We start from the raw sequence: 18,907 nt of genomic DNA on the forward strand, positions 1-18,907 counted from the left end.
CTGTGTTTCATTTGCAAAACAACCCCAGCTCTATTGAAGGGATAAAGCTCTCCTGTTTCAGGAGTATGTACAGTGGCCTACAGGGTAACTGCCATCCATTTATACAGCTCAGCTTGCAGCAGCAAAGCAGCATGTCCACCATGGGCCCTTCACACAGACTAAATTGGACTCAAAACAGCTGGGATGAAGCCTGGCTGCTTCATTCCAGGATTTCTGGACCAACCACCTGCAATCCGGTGTTGGTGTAAGGCGCTTTCTTTAATACCTAAGGGTGGATCTCTAAAGGAGCAAAGACAGTACTGCAGGTTTCAGATGGAGGATTTTCCTTGCTAGCAGAAACCATCACTGCAGCTCCCAAGGCTCGCAGCTCTCTGTGCCTCAGCAATTTACATTTGAGAGACATACAGACCATTTCATAGAACCAGAGAATTGTTTAAGTTGGATGGGACCCTTAAAAGTCATCTGGTCCAACTGCCCTGCAGTGAACAGGGACACCTACAGCTAGATCAGGCTGCTCAGAGCCCCATTCAGTCCGACCTTGGATGTCTCCATGGACAGGGCATCCATCACCTCTCTGGGCAATCTGTTCCACTACCCTCCTTGTAAAAAAAATTCTTCCTTATATTCAGTCTAAATCTCCCCTCTTTTAGTTCAAAAGGATTTCCCCTTGTCTTAACACAACAGACCCTACTAAACAGCCTGTTCCCTTCTTATAGCCCTCCTCCTTTCCCCCCTCATCCCCCCAGTATATTCCCTCTTCTAGTAAACCCTTCTTCAGTATATACTTATCTAAAGGTTGTGATACGTTAGCAAATTCTTTGAGGTTTTTAAAAAAGCTGCTAAAAGCCCAAACAACCCACATCCAGCCCTTAATGGTTGTTGGTTAAGAAAGTAAGCTCTCCGAAAAATACCCAAACCAGACTAAATAATAGAGTAGGATTAGAATCAATCCTGATGGTCAATAATGAACGTCTAAAGAAGCAAAATATTTCAGCAGATACATAAACTGCTTTGTAAGAAAAATTTTTTGCCAGGATCTTGAAACCCTACAGAAAACCTGGATGCAAAATACCATGTTGTGCATAGACAGAGCAGCGCAGCAGTTCTCTAGAGCAGATTTCACTACACTAATGGCATAGGTGTAAGATATATACCAGAAGTGCACATGCATTATAATTGCTACTTATAATTTTAAACATTGAAATAAAAAGTGAAGCTCTTGCCATCATTATGTAATTTATTTATATTTGGAAAGAACCATATTTTTTGAATGGTATCTTTGTTCAGAAATTTAAAGCAACCCTTGCTCAAATCTTTATGGAGCACCACGGTAATAAGATTATGATTTCATCTGCATATGTTGGAGCTTAACATATAAAAGGAAATTTGAGAGAAATAATAATAATTTTAAAAGCCAGTTGAATGCAGGATTAGCCAAATCACCATCTCAACGTCATTTCACATAAGTTTATGAAATATGGAAACCTCAGTGAGTCTGAGGTGACATGAGCAATAGCAGCTGGTCTGTACCAAGGTTCAGAGGGGATCAGTAGGTTCAAAGATTCTCCAGTGCCTGAACTAGTATTTATATAATGTGACAATTTTAATTACATGGCATGGTCTCAATATTATTAACTCCTCCCCATTTTTAACCAAGATTTAGCAGCTTTGCTAGTCTGTTAAACTTGTTTTCAGCTCCTGTTGAAAGTAAACTATTCTACTCTTAGATTATTATTATTATTATTTTTAATAAAGCCAAATCTGGGGGTTTTGAAACTGTATTTTAAGCCAGCTGGAGGTAGCACAGTATTATTCCAATAAGGAAGAATCATTGAATCCTCTTGCACAGAATGATTGGGTACAATTATAGACATATTATAGATACATGAAGCTTAAATCATACAACCAACCATAGAAATTATTGGTTTTTTCCTACTCCTGTGTTAAAGTGGCATTTCACAAAACCCAGTACGTTTATACATGTGACAGAGAGTCTACCAGTCCCTGCAGTTGTGGTGGGCAACTCAATTGTCTCCAACTGACAATTCAACTCTGACGGAGTATCTTCTGCTTCCCCTGGACCTGCTGTCACTTAGCATTATGAACTTTTTGTTTCCATTGGAGTAGGCTACTGCTTTAGTAAGGCCTCTGAAAAAGATGGCTACTGTGGGCATCTACAACAGTAAGGTAGCCTGACAAAGAGCTTACATCACACTAAATCAGAAGACAGCCATATTTTCAAAAGATGGGTGACACTCAACCATGAACATAAGGATGGAGTGGCTTTACTCTGTCATAGCAGGGTAGATTTATCAACCTTTCACAGGTTCACTTATGTAACCAAATGAGAGGTGTGCTATCCTCAGTCTTTGTAGTGGATGCTTATCCACACCCCTCTGCACTTCTCCACTTTTTGTGTGCTGAGTTTCTCCTTCTGCACTACCACCTTTGGTGACTCACATTTGGCCCTTATATCTATAACTGCATTAGAAGATGTCTGTACAAAAGAACAAGCATCAGGCTTTTGCTACCCACATGGTTCTCAGAGTTTAATTAAGAGGAAGAGAAGAGGAGTTGAAGCTTTAGCAGCCAAGATCTGAAACAGAAAAAAATACCAGTGCTGGCTGCTTTAAAACACATATAGCCCACACTCACCTTCTGTAATTCCATCTCTGAAATTCTTGTTTAGTTCTTTCAGTCCTTCAGTGTCTGCCACTACCCACACTGCTCACAGCACTAGCAATACACAACATGGGAAAGGAGGATCAGGAGCAAAGAGCCATACCAGAAAAACAGAACTATGTCAGCTACAGCTAGTGGCTATATCATGCACTAGATCTGTCATCCGCCAGTAATATCCCATATAACCAAAGCATCAACTGCATTTGCAAAGTAATTTCCATCTGATTGACCTTTTTAAGGCAAGTCTCTAGCTTTTTCAGTTCTTCTACTTAGAAATGTTCCGTTCTTAGGAACAGTTTTGGTAGCAGCACGATTTAGCAACCAGTCTGAAATACAATCTTAGAAGATAACGATTCAGTCCTCAACTTCCAGATTTTCATCTGTTGTCTTGGAGAACACCAGCATCATTCCAGGGAAAGTCCACAGATCAAGTTACAGCACATTGAAATATATAGCTAAAAAATAATCACAAAAATAGTTAATTGTAATGAACGATGAATGGGGAAGTTGTGTGAGAGGCTGCTAACCCCAAGCATTCAGATAATGAGCCAGGTTGAGATTTGCTACCACTGTCATTCAAACTCTACAGCAAACTGAGTTCACAGGCACCCAGGCTTGGGGAGGAGCTGTGCATTTCTCACATCACTAGAGGTTTCATCTTCAAAGGAAAGCACCACACTCTCACAGAGCTCATTGGCATGAGATCTACATAAGGTTAACAGGAATGAAGAACAAGAACTGGAGGCACTGTAGAAGCTGCTACAGAAAGATATTTACCACATAGTGATAGAGTGTACCTGGCCCCCAAACTGAGGTTTTACCCTTTGAAGCATCTGTGTCCTACAGAAATCACTAGATTTTGTTACAGCAAACATTTATTGGCAACAAAGTACATGCAACTAACTTTGCATCATTAATTAGAACAACACCCAGTGAAGTAGTCTGAACACATCTCCTCACATGCAGGGCTTGGTTATGATGGTCCTTGGAAAACAAAAAAAAAGGTACAGAATCATAGAACCACAGAATTGCTCAGTTTGGAAAAGACCTTAAAGATCGTCAAGTCCAACCACAACCTAACCAAACCACCCTAACTCTAACAATGCTTCATTCAAGAAAGCTTCACAGTGCCGTGTGTCAGACCCCCAGGCAACACAGAGCACATAGCAAGGAAGAGCAAAAAACACAAATGATCAGAGCCTGGGAGACCTATGAGACTTTCTGGACAAGCTTGTTTGGGTCTTAGTGCTTAAATAGTGCATTTACAGGGCAGTCTGACTCCACGGGTTACGTGTATTAAAAGCCCTTTAAATGGCCAACCAAGATAAATTAATAGCAGAAAATTAAAGAAAATGGAATAAAAATAAAACTGAAAAATGAAATAATCTCTTAAGCAATTACACCACCCTGCTGGTGGAAACTTCTTTGCAATCCAGTTCTTAATTCAGACCTTGCCAAGTTGTTTCAGTGTTTTGTTGTTCGTAACAAAACAGCTTTCAGTACCACTTTATCACTTCATCTTTTACCACTTCATCATTTCATCAAAAGGTCTCTTGTTAGTTGTGTATCACCAGAAAGTCTTCAGTGTGACTAAACATTTTCCCTTCCTTTCATCCCACCACAAGATGAACCTTGGCACAAGTAATTCTTGTAGTACCATAGCTGCACTAGCTCTCAACAAGCTGTTGAATAGAACCTCATAGAAAAGATTGGGACCAGTACCATAAGTTCTCACAGGTGCAACTACTTCAATAACAATCTAGTTTAGGAGATCACATCTCTAATGAAAACTTCTGAGGTATTATGTGTCAAACTACAGAATTCTCTTCTCCCTCTCACAACTACCTTCTCACAATACATATTCCCCTTTCAAAGCATAGTGTTGTGCTCAGCATCTGAATGATCAGGAAAATAGCAACAAGGTATTTAGTTTGATCAAGGTGTTTATTGCATCTCAGAGGGCACACATGCACTGGGATTTTCTGTTTTTCTGTTTTTTGCTATTTTCTTTTTTCTTTTTTAAACCGAAATACAAAGAAGAGTCATTTTGAAATTAACTTTTTATAGAACTTTCCCATTACGGTGTATGTTATCCCCACAGCAAATTCTGTGATACATCCACTCTTAATGGTACCATACATTGATTAAATAGTTAATTTGAAAGACTTTGGGTGAATCTTTCCAACCCAATATGCTTTTACAGAGAACTGCCAAGCCACTTGTAACACTGATCAACAGTGACCTCATTGAAGAGTCAAGATCTTAAGCCAAGCCATCAGCAGAAACAGTATGAGAACAAATAAAAATTAAAGAAACACATTATGTACAGTAAAGGGCATTGATCTCTGGATCAGAATTAAATCTAATCACCAACTGTACAAAAGCTACTCACAGCGCAGTTGGGGAAATGGAGAAAACACTAGCCTAAGGCATACACAGGTAAGCACTAAATCAAGAGATGTACGTAAGAACTAAACAGAGGTGAATAACATCACTTGTAATGTTCTGACTACAGATACACCAATGAGTGCTCTCAGATTTAAAATTCCTTAATGCCAGACAACTATGGTTGCTTTTTTCAACTACGTGGAGAGAGACTGACCCTTTACTTATTTTCAGTGCATTCAGCAAGAACTGATAGATAAATATGCCAATTTTAAATGAAAAAAACAAAAACAAAACAAAAAAAAACCCCTTAAATAATTAAAATACATTTTAAAATCAAATCAGCAATAAATATGGTAATCTTTCAGATATGACTTTTCAGTCTTGGAAAATTATTGGAAAAGTACTTGTTATGGAAGTTTACCTTTATATTACTTTAAATTATCTTAACATATACAGTGCCACAAAAATAAAACATTTTTTCACGACAATTGAGATTCCTGTGACTGGAAAAAAAATGTATTCCACACAATTCCATAAGTATTTTCCTTACTATCTGGTATTATCACACTATATTTTGTAACAGATAAAGGAGAAACTGAGTCTTAGGGAAATTGTAGGTGTCCTCAAAAAGTTATATACATTGAAACCTTCAAAAAACACAGACATCGCTCCAAATGGCTCACCAAACAACAGCTGCATAATCTGCCCCTGTGGGATAGGTTCAGAAAAGCACTAGAAGGCATCAGAAACATACATCCATTGTTTAAATTGTAAAACACAAATAACCCAAGTACACAAATTTAGAGAGAGTAGGGATAACAGCTAAGGTAGTACACATTCCTAATGTTCACTTTCACAGCTGTGCTACACGTTTCAGGAGTAAGAGAAAGTCTGAGTAAGCGCTGGGTTTGGTACTGGTGGCTCACTTTGAAACTCTGAGCATCCAATTGTAGACTCCAAACTCATGTTTTTATCATCTTGTCAGAAAAACCGCAGCTGTGGAAACAGAATAGTGTTACATGAAAGCAGAAATAATGAATGAAACATAACGCATTCTAGAAAAATTAAGGGGAAAGTACCAAATATACTCTTTATTGCATCTCAGAGCTGTTACCAGCATTCAACAAAGTGGCTGCCTTCCCACGGACAGCTATAGAATCATAGAACCACAAGGTTGGAAAGGATCTACAAGATCCAACCATCCTCCCATAACCATTGCTACCGCAAGCAAGCCACTAAACCGTATCTCATAGCTCCTCATCCAGATGCCTCTTGAACAATGTCAGGGACAGCAACTCCACTTATGAACCTGTCTACTACAAATAAAAGCTGAAAGCTGTGAACCCAGCAATAAAAGAATGCATCTCCACTCTTAGAAGTCTCCAGAAATTCCTAGGTACCTTCAAAGCTGGAACAGAGAAATGTGGAGAAAAAGAGCCACATGGCACCTGCTAAAATAAGCTCAATCCCATCCCCTGCTGCTAATTCCAGCACTGAGGAAGCACAGAACAAGCCTTAAAATTAAGCCATGGGTAGAAAGAAAAGGGACTTGCAAAGGCTTCAGAGATACACAAATAAAGTCTTCTCCTCACATGGCAAATTATCCTGGACTTACAAATGCTTACCTTACTGCAGCCATTTAAAAAGTAACATGCAGAAGTGCTAAATCCAATTTGACATTTCTTTCCACCCCTATTTATTTTCCTTCTTTTCATCTCTCCATACCTGCGCTACAATATCTGTTCCCACACACATAAGATGGGATGCAAGATCAATCACAATTTACCAGCAGATCCCATAAACAATGCAAGCTCCTTGTAACAATGTGGAACAAGCCTCTTTGGCACGGTTTTGCTCCAGTATATGTACTCTTATTATGTTTCTATTTGTTTCAGTAACAATTTCATGAAGAACAAAAATGTGAACCCTTGGACTGAGTGGAAGCGAGACAAAATGGAAGCAATAGATTGAAGATAATTTTCTTGTCAGTCACTTTTGGCAAAAGGTAGTCAAACATCAGGCTTTCAGGCTGGAATTACAAAATGTAGACAGAATTCAGTTTTCTATTTTAGCCACCACATTATCAGTGCATGTTCCTACAGATCTCCACAGGTACAATTCAGCTCATCGTGTTTAATCTGCAGGACTAATCATCACCATCTGTTTGCCAGATCTGTACTGCGGCATAACATGCAGGCAGTCACAAAATACCTTATCGTTTACAAGAAATCCTTGATGTTAAGATCCGCTAATGGGTCCTTTGTTGGAGGTTTCTTGGGACTCTGAGTAGCAGGAGTTGGGCTTGGAGAAAGCTAACAGACGTCAGCCAGGAAGGCAGGAAAAAACAAAGCAACATGGATACACACGCATTAGGTAAGTATAGCTGGATCTCACACAAGCACACTGCAAGCATATGAAAGCTCTACATTGCTGTTAACTTCACTGTGCTGCCATTTTGCTCAAGCATTGTTTAAATTCTGTCCTTACTACAGAGTTAACAATGCTTGGCTGATGAAATGGGCACAGACACTGCCTATTCTTGTTAGCATAGCTAATCAGTTGCACCCTGTAAGACAGAACAGTGTTAGGATTGTCAAACCAGACAGAAGTTAAGCAATTGTTAGATTTTAAACACCAAGGTACAGAATTAGCTGAGTGTGTGCTGCACAGAACATCTGAAAATCTAGCAACTGACATTTAAATACAAGTTGTTCTGGACTGGTAACAAAAATGAAAGCCCATTAATGTACTGCAGATGTGACTGTATTACACCTAAATTCTTCTTGATTTTTGTTAGGCATAAAATGAACTATTCAGTAGAAAGTATCCATTTTTCAAGTTCCATGCAGCCCTTTTCCCTAATGAGCTAAATGATTTGCTCATCCTTAATCTCCACTGTCACTACCTTACCTGAGGGCACTGTGGGTGTTTAATATATACCCCTGGCAAATTTATGACTACCCTACTCTAAGAAAAATGTGTTTGTGTCTTCACAGAATTGTTGGGGTTGGAAGGGACCTCCAGAGATCATCAAGTCCAACCCCCTTCCATAATATCATTCTTGATAATCTGTGTCAGGAGACAGTTTAAGATGGGAAGACTGAATAGGTATATGTGGAATTCAGAGCTCCAATGGCTACAGTCTAAATTCTTAGAGCAGTTTGAAGTTCTTCTCATTTCTGCAGGGAAAACTAAGAGTTACTTTAAACAAGAACGTAGTTTCTAACTTAAGGAGTGCAGTTTGCACTCCTGCACATTTGCAATTAATTTCAAAGATAAGATGAAAAGTACTTCAGGAAAGTTGTACCCCATCTCTCCTCTGGAAAGGGTCCTTACATAATTACTATAAACTAAACTCTTATGGAAAAATAGGCTGGAGCAGCTATTGTGGCTTATGTTGCGTCAGCTAGTGGTTATCAGTCAACTAAAAGCTCTGTATCAGAGTAGATACAGACTGCTGCTCTTCCAATTCTTATTAGCTTCAAGTTAAAAGGAATACTTGGGTACTGTAAGAAGCAACTGATACTTAGCCTTGCATTATGAGTAGGGTGATCAGTTACCACAATCTGATCCAAAAGATTGACTTTTTCTCTAGATCCATTTAGAGCAACTGCCTTTAATCTGCTAGTGCACAATTCTTGCCAAGTGAAGCATTTGAGGCACAAGTGCTCAGACACTGAAGTCTGCTAAGATTGGACTTTCAGGTGGCAGCTGGTAGGTAGGCAGCTGCATGACGAGGAACAGACTGTAGGACAGATGGTTGTCTGAGTGACATAAGTAATGTGCGAGTACTACAGCAGTGCACTACTTTGTTTTGGGGGCTAGAGACCACTTTGCAGTTCTTTACTATTTTCTGCCTCCTGAATGACTACCGTCTTCTCAGACTAATTTGTTCTGCTTTGAAGCGTCACTACATAGGAACCTGCAGGACAATATCCAGAAGTAATGTCTAGGTATATTGGTCAAGCATAAAGAGAGGTGTCAGGACAAAAGGCAGTGGGCCCAAACTGGAGCACAGGAGGCTCCTCCTGAACACTGTGTGGGTGACTGAGCGCTGGTGCCTCAGAGGTTATGGAATCTCCTCCTTAAAGAATTTCAGAAGCCATCTGGACATGGTCCTGGGCATCTTGCTTGAGGAGAGGTTGGATGAGAAGACTTCCAGATGTTTCTTCAAGCTTCAATCATTCCGTGATTCACCCAGAGTTGCTGCTAAGCAACTATCTCCTCATTTAATGACTAAAAAGTTTCCTATATGCAGCAACTACCAGAGAATTTGTATGCGCAGAAATTTATGCTGAAGATTCTACATCTGTCTCACAATTTAGACACCCAATCCAGACTTTAATTGCTATGCTAGTTCTTAAAGAACATGTTTGCTTTAGCTGTGTGTGACCAAGTTGTATGTGTCCTTTTGGGTCTAAAGGTGATTGTCACAAAGTCAGACTAGGTAAATACACTTTAAATACATGAAAAATGAAGTAGTGCCATGTACCTCCCAGCTTAAAAAACACACAGAGTGACTGAAGCTCAAGACTTTACATTTGCATTCTTCCACACCAGTGTAGGTTAGAAGAAAAACTCCACTCCTCAATACTTAAATTTGCACATTGCAGTGAAAAACACTTCTTGAACTCTTAGAGTTATATACACTACAGGAATTTATACTCAAATGCAGTAATTTTGCAGCATGCCACCAGCCTAAAAACATTAAGCTTGCATTTACTAAGAAACAGCTGTCATTAAAGAACTTGAGACCTCAGCTTGTCCATAAGCAGAAGGTCAGTTTCCTGAAGAATCCTCTTAGTGGAATGAGAGGGAAGATGCAGAGCATAGTTTTAGTAAATGTGGGCAAGCTCCAAACAGAATAGAAACACCAAACAGTTCTACTTCAAACTAAACCCAGATCCCCCCCAAAACACATCTTGGATATAGTTAGACACAGAAGACTCTTTCTGTGAGCACTGACTCACCTGTACACCAGGGCCTGCGGCAGCTCCAAATGGTGGCCTCATCATGGGCTGCCCATACATAACTGGCTGCTGGGGCATCATGGGTACACCTGGTCCTGCTGGGGGCTGTAAATCAGGGCAGCATGAGTAGGTTTCTGGATAAAAAAGGGAAAGCTGTATAGTGAAAGAGACTCACCATCCCAAATGTGGCTCCTGGCTGTGCAACAGGTGGGGTACCTCCTGTGGGAGGAACTCCACCTGCTGGAGGCACGGCTCCTGCCTGGAAAATAGAAGAAAATTTTAAAAAGAAAAGAGAAACATGAATTTCTGTAATACCAATTATCTGGAAACTGCATTCTCAAAATTGTTCTATCAAGTCAGACTGTTATGTAGTAGGTTATACCTAACCCCCTTCTGAAGAATGAGAGAATTGAATTAGTCCTTACAATAAGGACTTTGTCATAAGATAGCTAGGATGACAAACTTAATTCTCTTTGCAAATGGAGTTCATTTTCTGAATAAAGCCAAAGTGGGCCCAAGGAAATTCATACTTTACTCCTCTTTCAACAAAGGGTAAGAAAGCACACCAGTTTTGTAACTGATAGCCAACACACCATTGCACATGCTGTAGCACTTAGTTTTAGTAAAAGCTATAGATTTATGCCTCGCTTAAGCAGAATGTAAAGTTAAAGGAAGGAGCTGCTATAGTAATTAATTTCCAATAAAAAGTAGTATCACTATGCAGTGATATTAACTTAAAAACTAAGTTCACACACTTACTTAAACCACAATCAGATCTGTTACATACTTTTCAAAGGAAACTTTAACTTGTCATACAATTTATTTTCATTCAAATAACATATAAGCAAAGAAAAGAGACCTTCCACTAGGATTCAGGATGAGACAAATATTAGTTTAGAAGTCTGACTGTATAAACAGCCCAACTAAAACAGTATCCTTGAAGTAGCCAACTCAGGTATCCAGCAGAACCTATGCACCATTCCTTTAAGTTCCCTTGCCTCTAATTTCCTGTGTACAGTCTCTTTATGGCCTGAAAAGCATGCAAGTCTTTACTTTTCACAGAAGTATATTTAATCCATACACTGTTTAAACTCTTAATAAGAACTTCAAAGAGATGCAGGAAGCATTCAAGAAAGGGATTAAAGATGGTGGTAGGATTTTTAGGAACATCATTACTGCTACCTTGGAACCTAACTAAGTCTATTGGCACAATTTCTCAAGCTTTTACAGAAATTGTGAGGTCATGCATGAGCCTCTAAATCCTGACTACCTACCTTGAGTCAGAAATAGAAACACAGAACTATGGAATCCTTAGAGTTGGAAGGGACCTTTAAAGGTCACCTAGTCCAAGTCCCCTGCAATGAACAGAGACATACACAGCTAGATCAGGTTGCCCAGAGACTGATCCAGCCTCTCTTTGAAAGTCTGCAAGGACGGGGCATCGAACACCTTTCTGGGCAACCTGTTCCGGTGCCTCATCACCCTCACTGTAAAATACTTTTTCTTTATATCCAAACTAAATATTTATTTAATCTTGAGACCATTTCCCTTTGTTCTATCACAACAGACTGTGCCAAAGAGTCTTTCCCTTTCCTTCCTGTAGCTCCCCTTTAGCCACTGAAATGCTGCTATCAGGTCATCTCAGAGCCTTCTCATCTCCATGCTGAGATGCTGAGAGCCCCAGCTCTCTCAGCCTGTCCTCATAGGAGAGATGTTCCATCCCTTGAATCATTTTTGTGGCCCTCCTCTGGATGTGCTTCAACAGGTTTATGTCTCTCCCGTACTGAGGACTCTAGGTCTGGAGGCAGTACTCCAGGTGAGGTCTCACCAATGCAGAGTAGAGGGACAGGTTCAGCTCTCTTGACCTGCAGGCTACACTTCATTTGATGCAGCCCAAGATAGTGTTGGCTTTCTGGGCTGTGAGGCCACATTGCTGGCTCACGTCTAGTTTGCCATCCACCAGTGCCCCCATGTCTTTTTCAGCAGGGCTGTGCTCAATCCTTTCATCCCACAGCTTGCATTGGTATTAAAGGTTGCTTCGACCCAGATGCAGTTTGGCTTTGATGAACCTCATAAAGTTCTCCAAGGTCCACTGCTCAAACCTGTCTAGGTCCCTTGGGATGGCATCCCATCCCTCTGGTGTGTCAACTGCAGCCCACAGCTTGGTGCCATCAGTAAACTTGCTGAGGGTGCACTCAAACTCACTGTCAATGTCATTGATGAAAATACAAAAAAGTACTGGTCCCAGCACCGATCCACTGTGTTTATATGCTCTCAGTTGACATCAGTCAGCAGCTCCGGAGATATGCAATTACCACGCAGCCCACTTCTATGAAAGCTACATTTAATGCCCTTGCCTGATCCTTGCTTCCAGGTAGAAATACACCAGTTTCTTAAGGAACCTGGGATTAGTCAGTATAACTCATTCCAGATTTATTAAACAAAAAGCACCCTACTCTTTCTTAATGATTATTAAAAATCTTCTTTTCCAGTCTGAATTTTTTATTGGGAGCATTTCAACTAACATCATTATCACACTAGCAGCATATCTGTCCTCAAGCTAAGAACAGTATCTTGGATATTGGATAAGCAAGGCATATAAAGATATACACTAATGACATCAGAAGAGCACCCTAAAGCTATCTGATTGCAGACAAAGGAACACAACTTAGTTCAGAATTCAGTTCATCAGTAGCCAAGAACATAACCATACAAACTGAATCTGCATTTGCCTGAAAGAGTAAGGGTCACTGAAAGGAACAGATTTTTGTGTAATGCTGCTGATTTTAATCTGGAAGTGAGGGAAAAAGTGACCAAAACTTCAGTGGCTCAAATTCAAGCTTCAACAGTGATGTGAAGGAATGCTTCATTTTGGTCTTCACATTTATTTTTCCCTGTGGCTTTGGTTTTCAAAAATACTTTGGTATACAGATTTGGAAGAAATGTGTGTAACACCCATGTTTCACAAAATGCTATCAAAACCACCCAGCTTTCCAAGAAAGGACAGTTAATTATCAGATAGCAAAACCATTACCAGATCAGACTGGTATTACAGAAGCTAGAAAGCTCAGGTAGCGTATGTCGACAGATGGGTCACATCCACATATAGCAAAGATTGTTTGAAAATAACAGTTGTTGCTTGAGGATTTTCTGCTGCACAGACAACCCAGAAAGAGCCATGTTAGGTAGCTTCAAGGTAGTTTTAAGCCAGCCTTAGTAACTGCAGTGCAGGTGAGCTGCTGTTAGTATCTTCATGTTTAGTAAGTGTAATGAGATCCCCCTCGGAAATAATTCACTTACACTGTACAGTATTGTCCAGCCTCTCTATTAAGAAAAAAAATTAGCATTACAATTAATATACTCAATAAAGTCCCATAAGGTTAAGGAACAACCTATAATACACTTAGAGCTGTATTAATATTTGATTGCTGCAGCAGGGAAATGAACTGATCACGCAAGCCCTTGCGAGCTCTCTCCATCCCACTTTTTCCAACAGAAGCTGCTTTATGCTCTGTGTGGCTCTGATGAAATATGACCTTTCTTTAGATTACTCTTGTAGTTTACTAACGATCAAATTGCTCTTGATCCAAGTTTAGATTCTAAGCTCAACTCCCTTCTCCTCAAAATAGTGCTTTCTAATGTATTTCACATGTCAATTTTACCATTTCCAATAGAGTACTTCACTGGGCTAAACAAGCTATCTCCTACTCTAATATCAGTCATCTACTTAGTCTGAATGATGCACAGTCTTTTTGATACTTCATTCAGGAGAACTTGAACTGGGAACAAGCTTAAATTTTCTTCTGTCATTATATCAGTTTTGGATGAATATCACTGTTCTTTGAACAATTTATCTGGACCTGGTGCTGGTCAAATCTTAAATGACTAATCACACACTTTTCTTGGAAATGTCTTCAATCATTAAATACATATATAAAGTCTTCAATTGTAGGCTACTGCATCTTCACTGACTTGAGTTCAGTGATGCTGGCTGTAAATATGGTCTTCAAAATGTGACTTGTAACAATGGTATCATTTATACACATGCAAATTCTTTAGATGAAACATAAAGAAGCAGTACATTTACGTACGCTTGGACAGTCTCAAAATACTGAGGTTTCAGTATCAGTGGTATTGATGGATGAAGCACCTACCAATGGGCCACTTGGTACACCACCAGTTGACCATGTTGCAGGTGCTACTTTTGGCTGCCAGTTGGCTCCTCCTGTTAGCTTCTTCTCTCCAGCATTCCACTGAAGGTCTCCCCTAATAGAGAGGGAGAGAGACAGAGCTGTTCTTTAGATACTCACAAAATAAAAACCAATTGCAGTATACATTAAAATAAAGCTTGCAGCCACATTTGTTTATAGTACATACAGTTTAAGCTATTAACAGAGAGATAGACTTTTAGTACCATGCAGTTCCAAGGTCTGTTAGTAGCAGACACCACTACACTCTACACTCAGTTATGTGATTATAGCCTTTGTGGTGAGAATTAAAGAGATGTTTTAATTAGTATTGATTGAAGGCAACATATTATTGCATATACCCTTGAAAAGTAGGAAGAGGGACTGCTATTGCCTATTCTACTGGGGCCAGGAATAGAGCTGCCTGTTAGAAGTCTTTGAAAGGTCATTTCTTTGCTAGAAATCTTGCCCAGACAGATGAAGGAGGAAAGCATTCAGTTCTGAAAAAAGTTGATAGATACAAGAGAAACAAATCAATCACAGAATAAAAGGGCTGTTTCAAAACTAGATGTTTTTAGAAGCTGCTTTACCCAGAATAGGCTGAACTCCTTGAATCAAGTAGACTGAGAGAATCTATATAACGGAGGATGGAGTATACAATGCATTTACTCATTTCTCTCCTATCATCTCCATAGATGCACAACATATCTTAAAGAATGGGCATTAAAACTAGTCTTGGATATAGAGGTAGACTCCATACAGAAGTAAGCAATCAGTTTTTTGAAGACATTCAAAACCAAGTGTACTATTTTAAATATCTCTTCTTGCAAAAAGAAGCTTTACACACCTACGTGATAAGCCCATTCAGTGTCTGTAAAAAGATAACAAAACTCTTATATATTAGCCTAAATAACTGATGGGAGCTAATGCAATTTATCACCTGGATAAATTCATTTGTAAACCAGCTATCCAATACAAAGATATATACATGTATATGTATATTATATACAATATGTATATTATATACAATATGTATATATTATATACAATATGTATATTTTAGAGGCTCATATTTAAGCCAGTAAATTTAAAAGCTACATCAGAAACAATTAACATTAATTATCCAGTGAACCTTCATAGAATAGAGCATTTTTTCTCAAAATCTTTATGAATTGCTACTTTTTGTTTGAGAGAATATGAAAAGAGGGAGGTACTGGGATGTGATCAGTTCATAGTTTCCTACTAATCACTAAAATCAATATAAGATTATAAAACAGGATTGAAAACTTTTTCTTTCTTTCTTTTTTAAAATTAAAAGTTGAACTTACTTTTTTGAAGTGGTACCAGAAATTCCAAGATCTGAAAGTTGTAAGAAAAAAAGAGGGAGAAAAAGTCACACATCTAATAAATTGAAGTGCATCAAAGTAACAGCTCATGTTTCACTGCACATGGGCTTATAATGAATAATGAAGTTTTGTCTGTCTTCGTTTATCTGATCAGAATCAGAGTGCTAGCCACACCTAAATCTGTTTTAAGCAATTAAAACTTCTACTGACTTCTAAATATGGTCATTTCTGTCCACACCTAACTAAAGAGTACACACCTTAAGGTCAGTTATATCTTTGCTGTATTTACATACAGGAATGGTATATTCTATGTATACAGTCCTTCAAGTAAAACTTCTATATTGTACCTTACTTAAGGTGGGTCTGTGTTAGATTTGTACAGGGGCTGGTGCTACTATCTTTAGTTACAGAGACCACCTCACTACAGGAAAGAATATTTTTTGTTTAGTGCTTCAAGAACGTGTTTAGGGAAGTTCACTATCTGAGATAAGGTCTGTTCTTTACACAACCGCTACTCTGTTTTCACAAGGAGAGTAGCAACAAGTCAGTCATCACCTCCTTGAACTTTTTCTGCTTAAATTCTATGGTACTACCAGATACTTTGGATGATTTTCACCATTCCATCTGTTAATACTCGAGTGCCCATCTGTTAGGAGTCTGATTATGTCCCTGAATGTAGCTAGGATGGTCAAATGTTACAAATCACAGTTAACAAATAGATCCTATTATTTGTCTCAGATCCTAAACACAATCACAGAATCACATAATTCTGGGGGTTGGAAAGGACCCCTGGAGATCATGTCCCCTGCTCAAGCAGGCTCCCTACAGTAGATTGCACAGGAAAACATCTGGGTGGGTTTTGAATATCTTGGGAGGAGACTCTATAACCTCCCTGGGCAAACATTTTCCAGTGCTCTGTCACCCTCAAAGACAAGTTCTTTCTCTTGTTCAGATGGAATGAGTGACAAGCTATGATCCTAGAACACCAGCTACCTGAATCAGGCTCTACTCTTGCCTATAGCTAACCTGATCTTCACAAGGAAACAGGAAGACACTGAAACAAGAAACGTAAAATGGACATGTGTTTGGATCCACAAACAAACAGTATTGTTGTGTGCCACATCACTTAAAACAAGCAACTGTCACTTACTGCCTACTAAGTTTGCGAGAGATGAATCAAGATCGCTTCCAAGACCTTTGCTTGCTGCTGAAGCAGGAACTGTTGTTGTGGCTGCAGGTGTTACAGATTGACCAGCAGGAACCATAGTTGGCATAAGAAGATCACCTAACCCATCAAACACTAGAAGGGAAAGGAGAATGGTTTAATAACAGCAAAGAAAGAAATAGAGGTAAGAAAAACACAACCAGCCACTTTGATGTTGGTCCAACAAATATAGCACAGACAATAACGTCACAAGACTTACCAAACACAGTTTGACATTAAAAGTAATGCCAACAAGGGCATGCATATCATTTTATGAGAGACTGAACATCCAGTAGTAACCCTGGAAGAGTTATACCAATGAAAAATAAAATGACAGGACATGCCTAAAAGCACTTCAATTGAAGAGCTGAATTTACAGAGTTAGTACTACTTCCACACGACACTACTCTTCTTACAGTCATCCTTAGAAGACATCAGATGCACGCACATTTGTCTGGAGATATTCATTTAAAGGCTTTTAAAATGAACATCTTGCAGCAAACACCACTCAGAATTATGGTGGCAAAGATAGTCTTATACCTTGACACAGTAACAGGATTGAAACAGTTTCAGGATTGTTACTATTCATTTGCAAGCAGCAGGGAGTTGGGAAAACCTACTAATATCTCACAAGATCAGAAGGAATGAGAACCATCCACACTGTCAGAACTAGTTTCCTTAGTCCAGCCATCTCTCAGAAGCTCATTTTTTTAGATCCCTTGAGGTCAAAATGTTTGGTACATCCCATGCCAACACTGTCTTCTGATCTGTATTTGAGGTACATGCTAATGTTAAGTCAACAGGAAGGGGTAGCATGTGCACTGGCAAGCAACCAAATAACCAAGCAGCAGTACTACTTTGACCTTTTTTTTCTTGTACAGTTGCAGAACTCACCAATTTTAAGTTTGTAGCAAGGACCCAGCATGGAAAGTACAGGATGGAAGAGATACAAACAAAATGATAGCAGTGATGAAAAGTTTAAGCTTATAGTCAGGCAAAGAACATGACCTTTGTCTCAGTTTTGTGAATCTTCAGGTGCCATGCAAGCTTAAAAACAGCTTCAGCAGCAACGGCAAGATGACTTGGGTACGTACTTAATTTACAAAAGAGTATTTTCACTGAGTAATTCCTGATTCATGCTATAAGGCACGTGCAAGAATGATGCTCACATTAGCTCAGTTTCCCCTGACATGGTAGAATAAAAAATGGTCACAGAAAGCTCTTGGGCAGATATTTCCCTAAATATAACACTGACTTCTTCCAGTTGAGATGAAAGGGAAATGACTTCTATTGCTTGCACTCAGAGCCTAATATGATGCCACTAACTCTATCTAACACATAAAACACATTAGAAAGTTCATAGGAAGAAACCTTTTGACTCACCTGATGCATCAAATGAACTGCCAGTCGTTGGAGCTGTTGTTCCAAAAGCTGCATCAAAGTTAGGCTGTAGTAAGCTTGTTTGAGCTGGAGTGACTGGGGACGGTGATGGAGAAGGAGAAATAAAAGAACCTCCAAAGCCTTGAAGAAGTCACATAAGAGAGGTGTGAACATTAGAGTCAGTCTTGATGGGCTGTGTTTAACAAAAGTTCAATCTATGAAAGGCAGAATGACAGAGATGATGCTTACTAGACTACTGCTAAAAGTTCAGTAATACACAAACATCCTTATGCCAAATATGATCCAAGAAATTTAACCTTTTGAAGAGTTGCTGGTAAAAACCTTAATGTTCACTATTTAGATATCTCCAGGGGTACACTAACAGAATACATGATTCTTCTAGCACTACATGCTAGTTAAGTAAACTCACAGGCAGGAGGCAACAAAAATGGATGAATTCAGAAAAATAGTAAAACAGAATACTAGCTTGAGAAGAGCATATGATCACAGTTTAATGGACCCAGCTACTCTGAATTCCAACTCAGAAGGCAGTGTTTTACTCATCCAGTTTGTTTCTCATCATCTTAAAACATCCTGGTCTGTCTTGTCAAGATGTCTTCAAGCTGCTGCCCACCATCCCTTCCTCCTTTCAGAGCAGCATCAACAAAATCCACAAATATAAACAAACCCTAATCACAGAGATTCTCCAGCCTTAAAGCAATTTATTCCCACACTTAACTATTCTTAAAA

General features: G+C 39.2%; 1 protein-coding gene across 1 annotated transcript in view; it reads right to left on the reverse strand.

The window, feature by feature from the left end:
- Positions 1 to 1,462: 1,462 nt before the first annotated feature.
- The window catches only part of SNAP91 (synaptosome associated protein 91), a 71,578-nt gene continuing 54,133 nt past the window's right edge, over positions 1,463 to 18,907 (reverse strand). The window contains exons 23-30 of the mRNA XM_072333841.1: positions 18,161 to 18,298; positions 16,724 to 16,873; positions 15,556 to 15,586; positions 14,195 to 14,306; positions 10,216 to 10,299; positions 10,041 to 10,145; positions 7,282 to 7,382; positions 1,463 to 6,066 (exon numbers count right to left, since the gene is read on the reverse strand). Of these exons, the coding sequence (XP_072189942.1) occupies positions 7,290 to 7,382; positions 10,041 to 10,145; positions 10,216 to 10,299; positions 14,195 to 14,306; positions 15,556 to 15,586; positions 16,724 to 16,873; positions 18,161 to 18,298 (713 nt within the window). The 3' untranslated portion in view covers positions 1,463 to 6,066; positions 7,282 to 7,289. The remainder of the gene's footprint in view (positions 6,067 to 7,281; positions 7,383 to 10,040; positions 10,146 to 10,215; positions 10,300 to 14,194; positions 14,307 to 15,555; positions 15,587 to 16,723; positions 16,874 to 18,160; positions 18,299 to 18,907) is intronic.

This window comes from Excalfactoria chinensis, chromosome 3 (genome assembly GCF_039878825.1).
Source record: "Excalfactoria chinensis isolate bCotChi1 chromosome 3, bCotChi1.hap2, whole genome shotgun sequence".
Lineage (NCBI taxonomy): Eukaryota > Metazoa > Chordata > Aves > Galliformes > Phasianidae > Excalfactoria > Excalfactoria chinensis.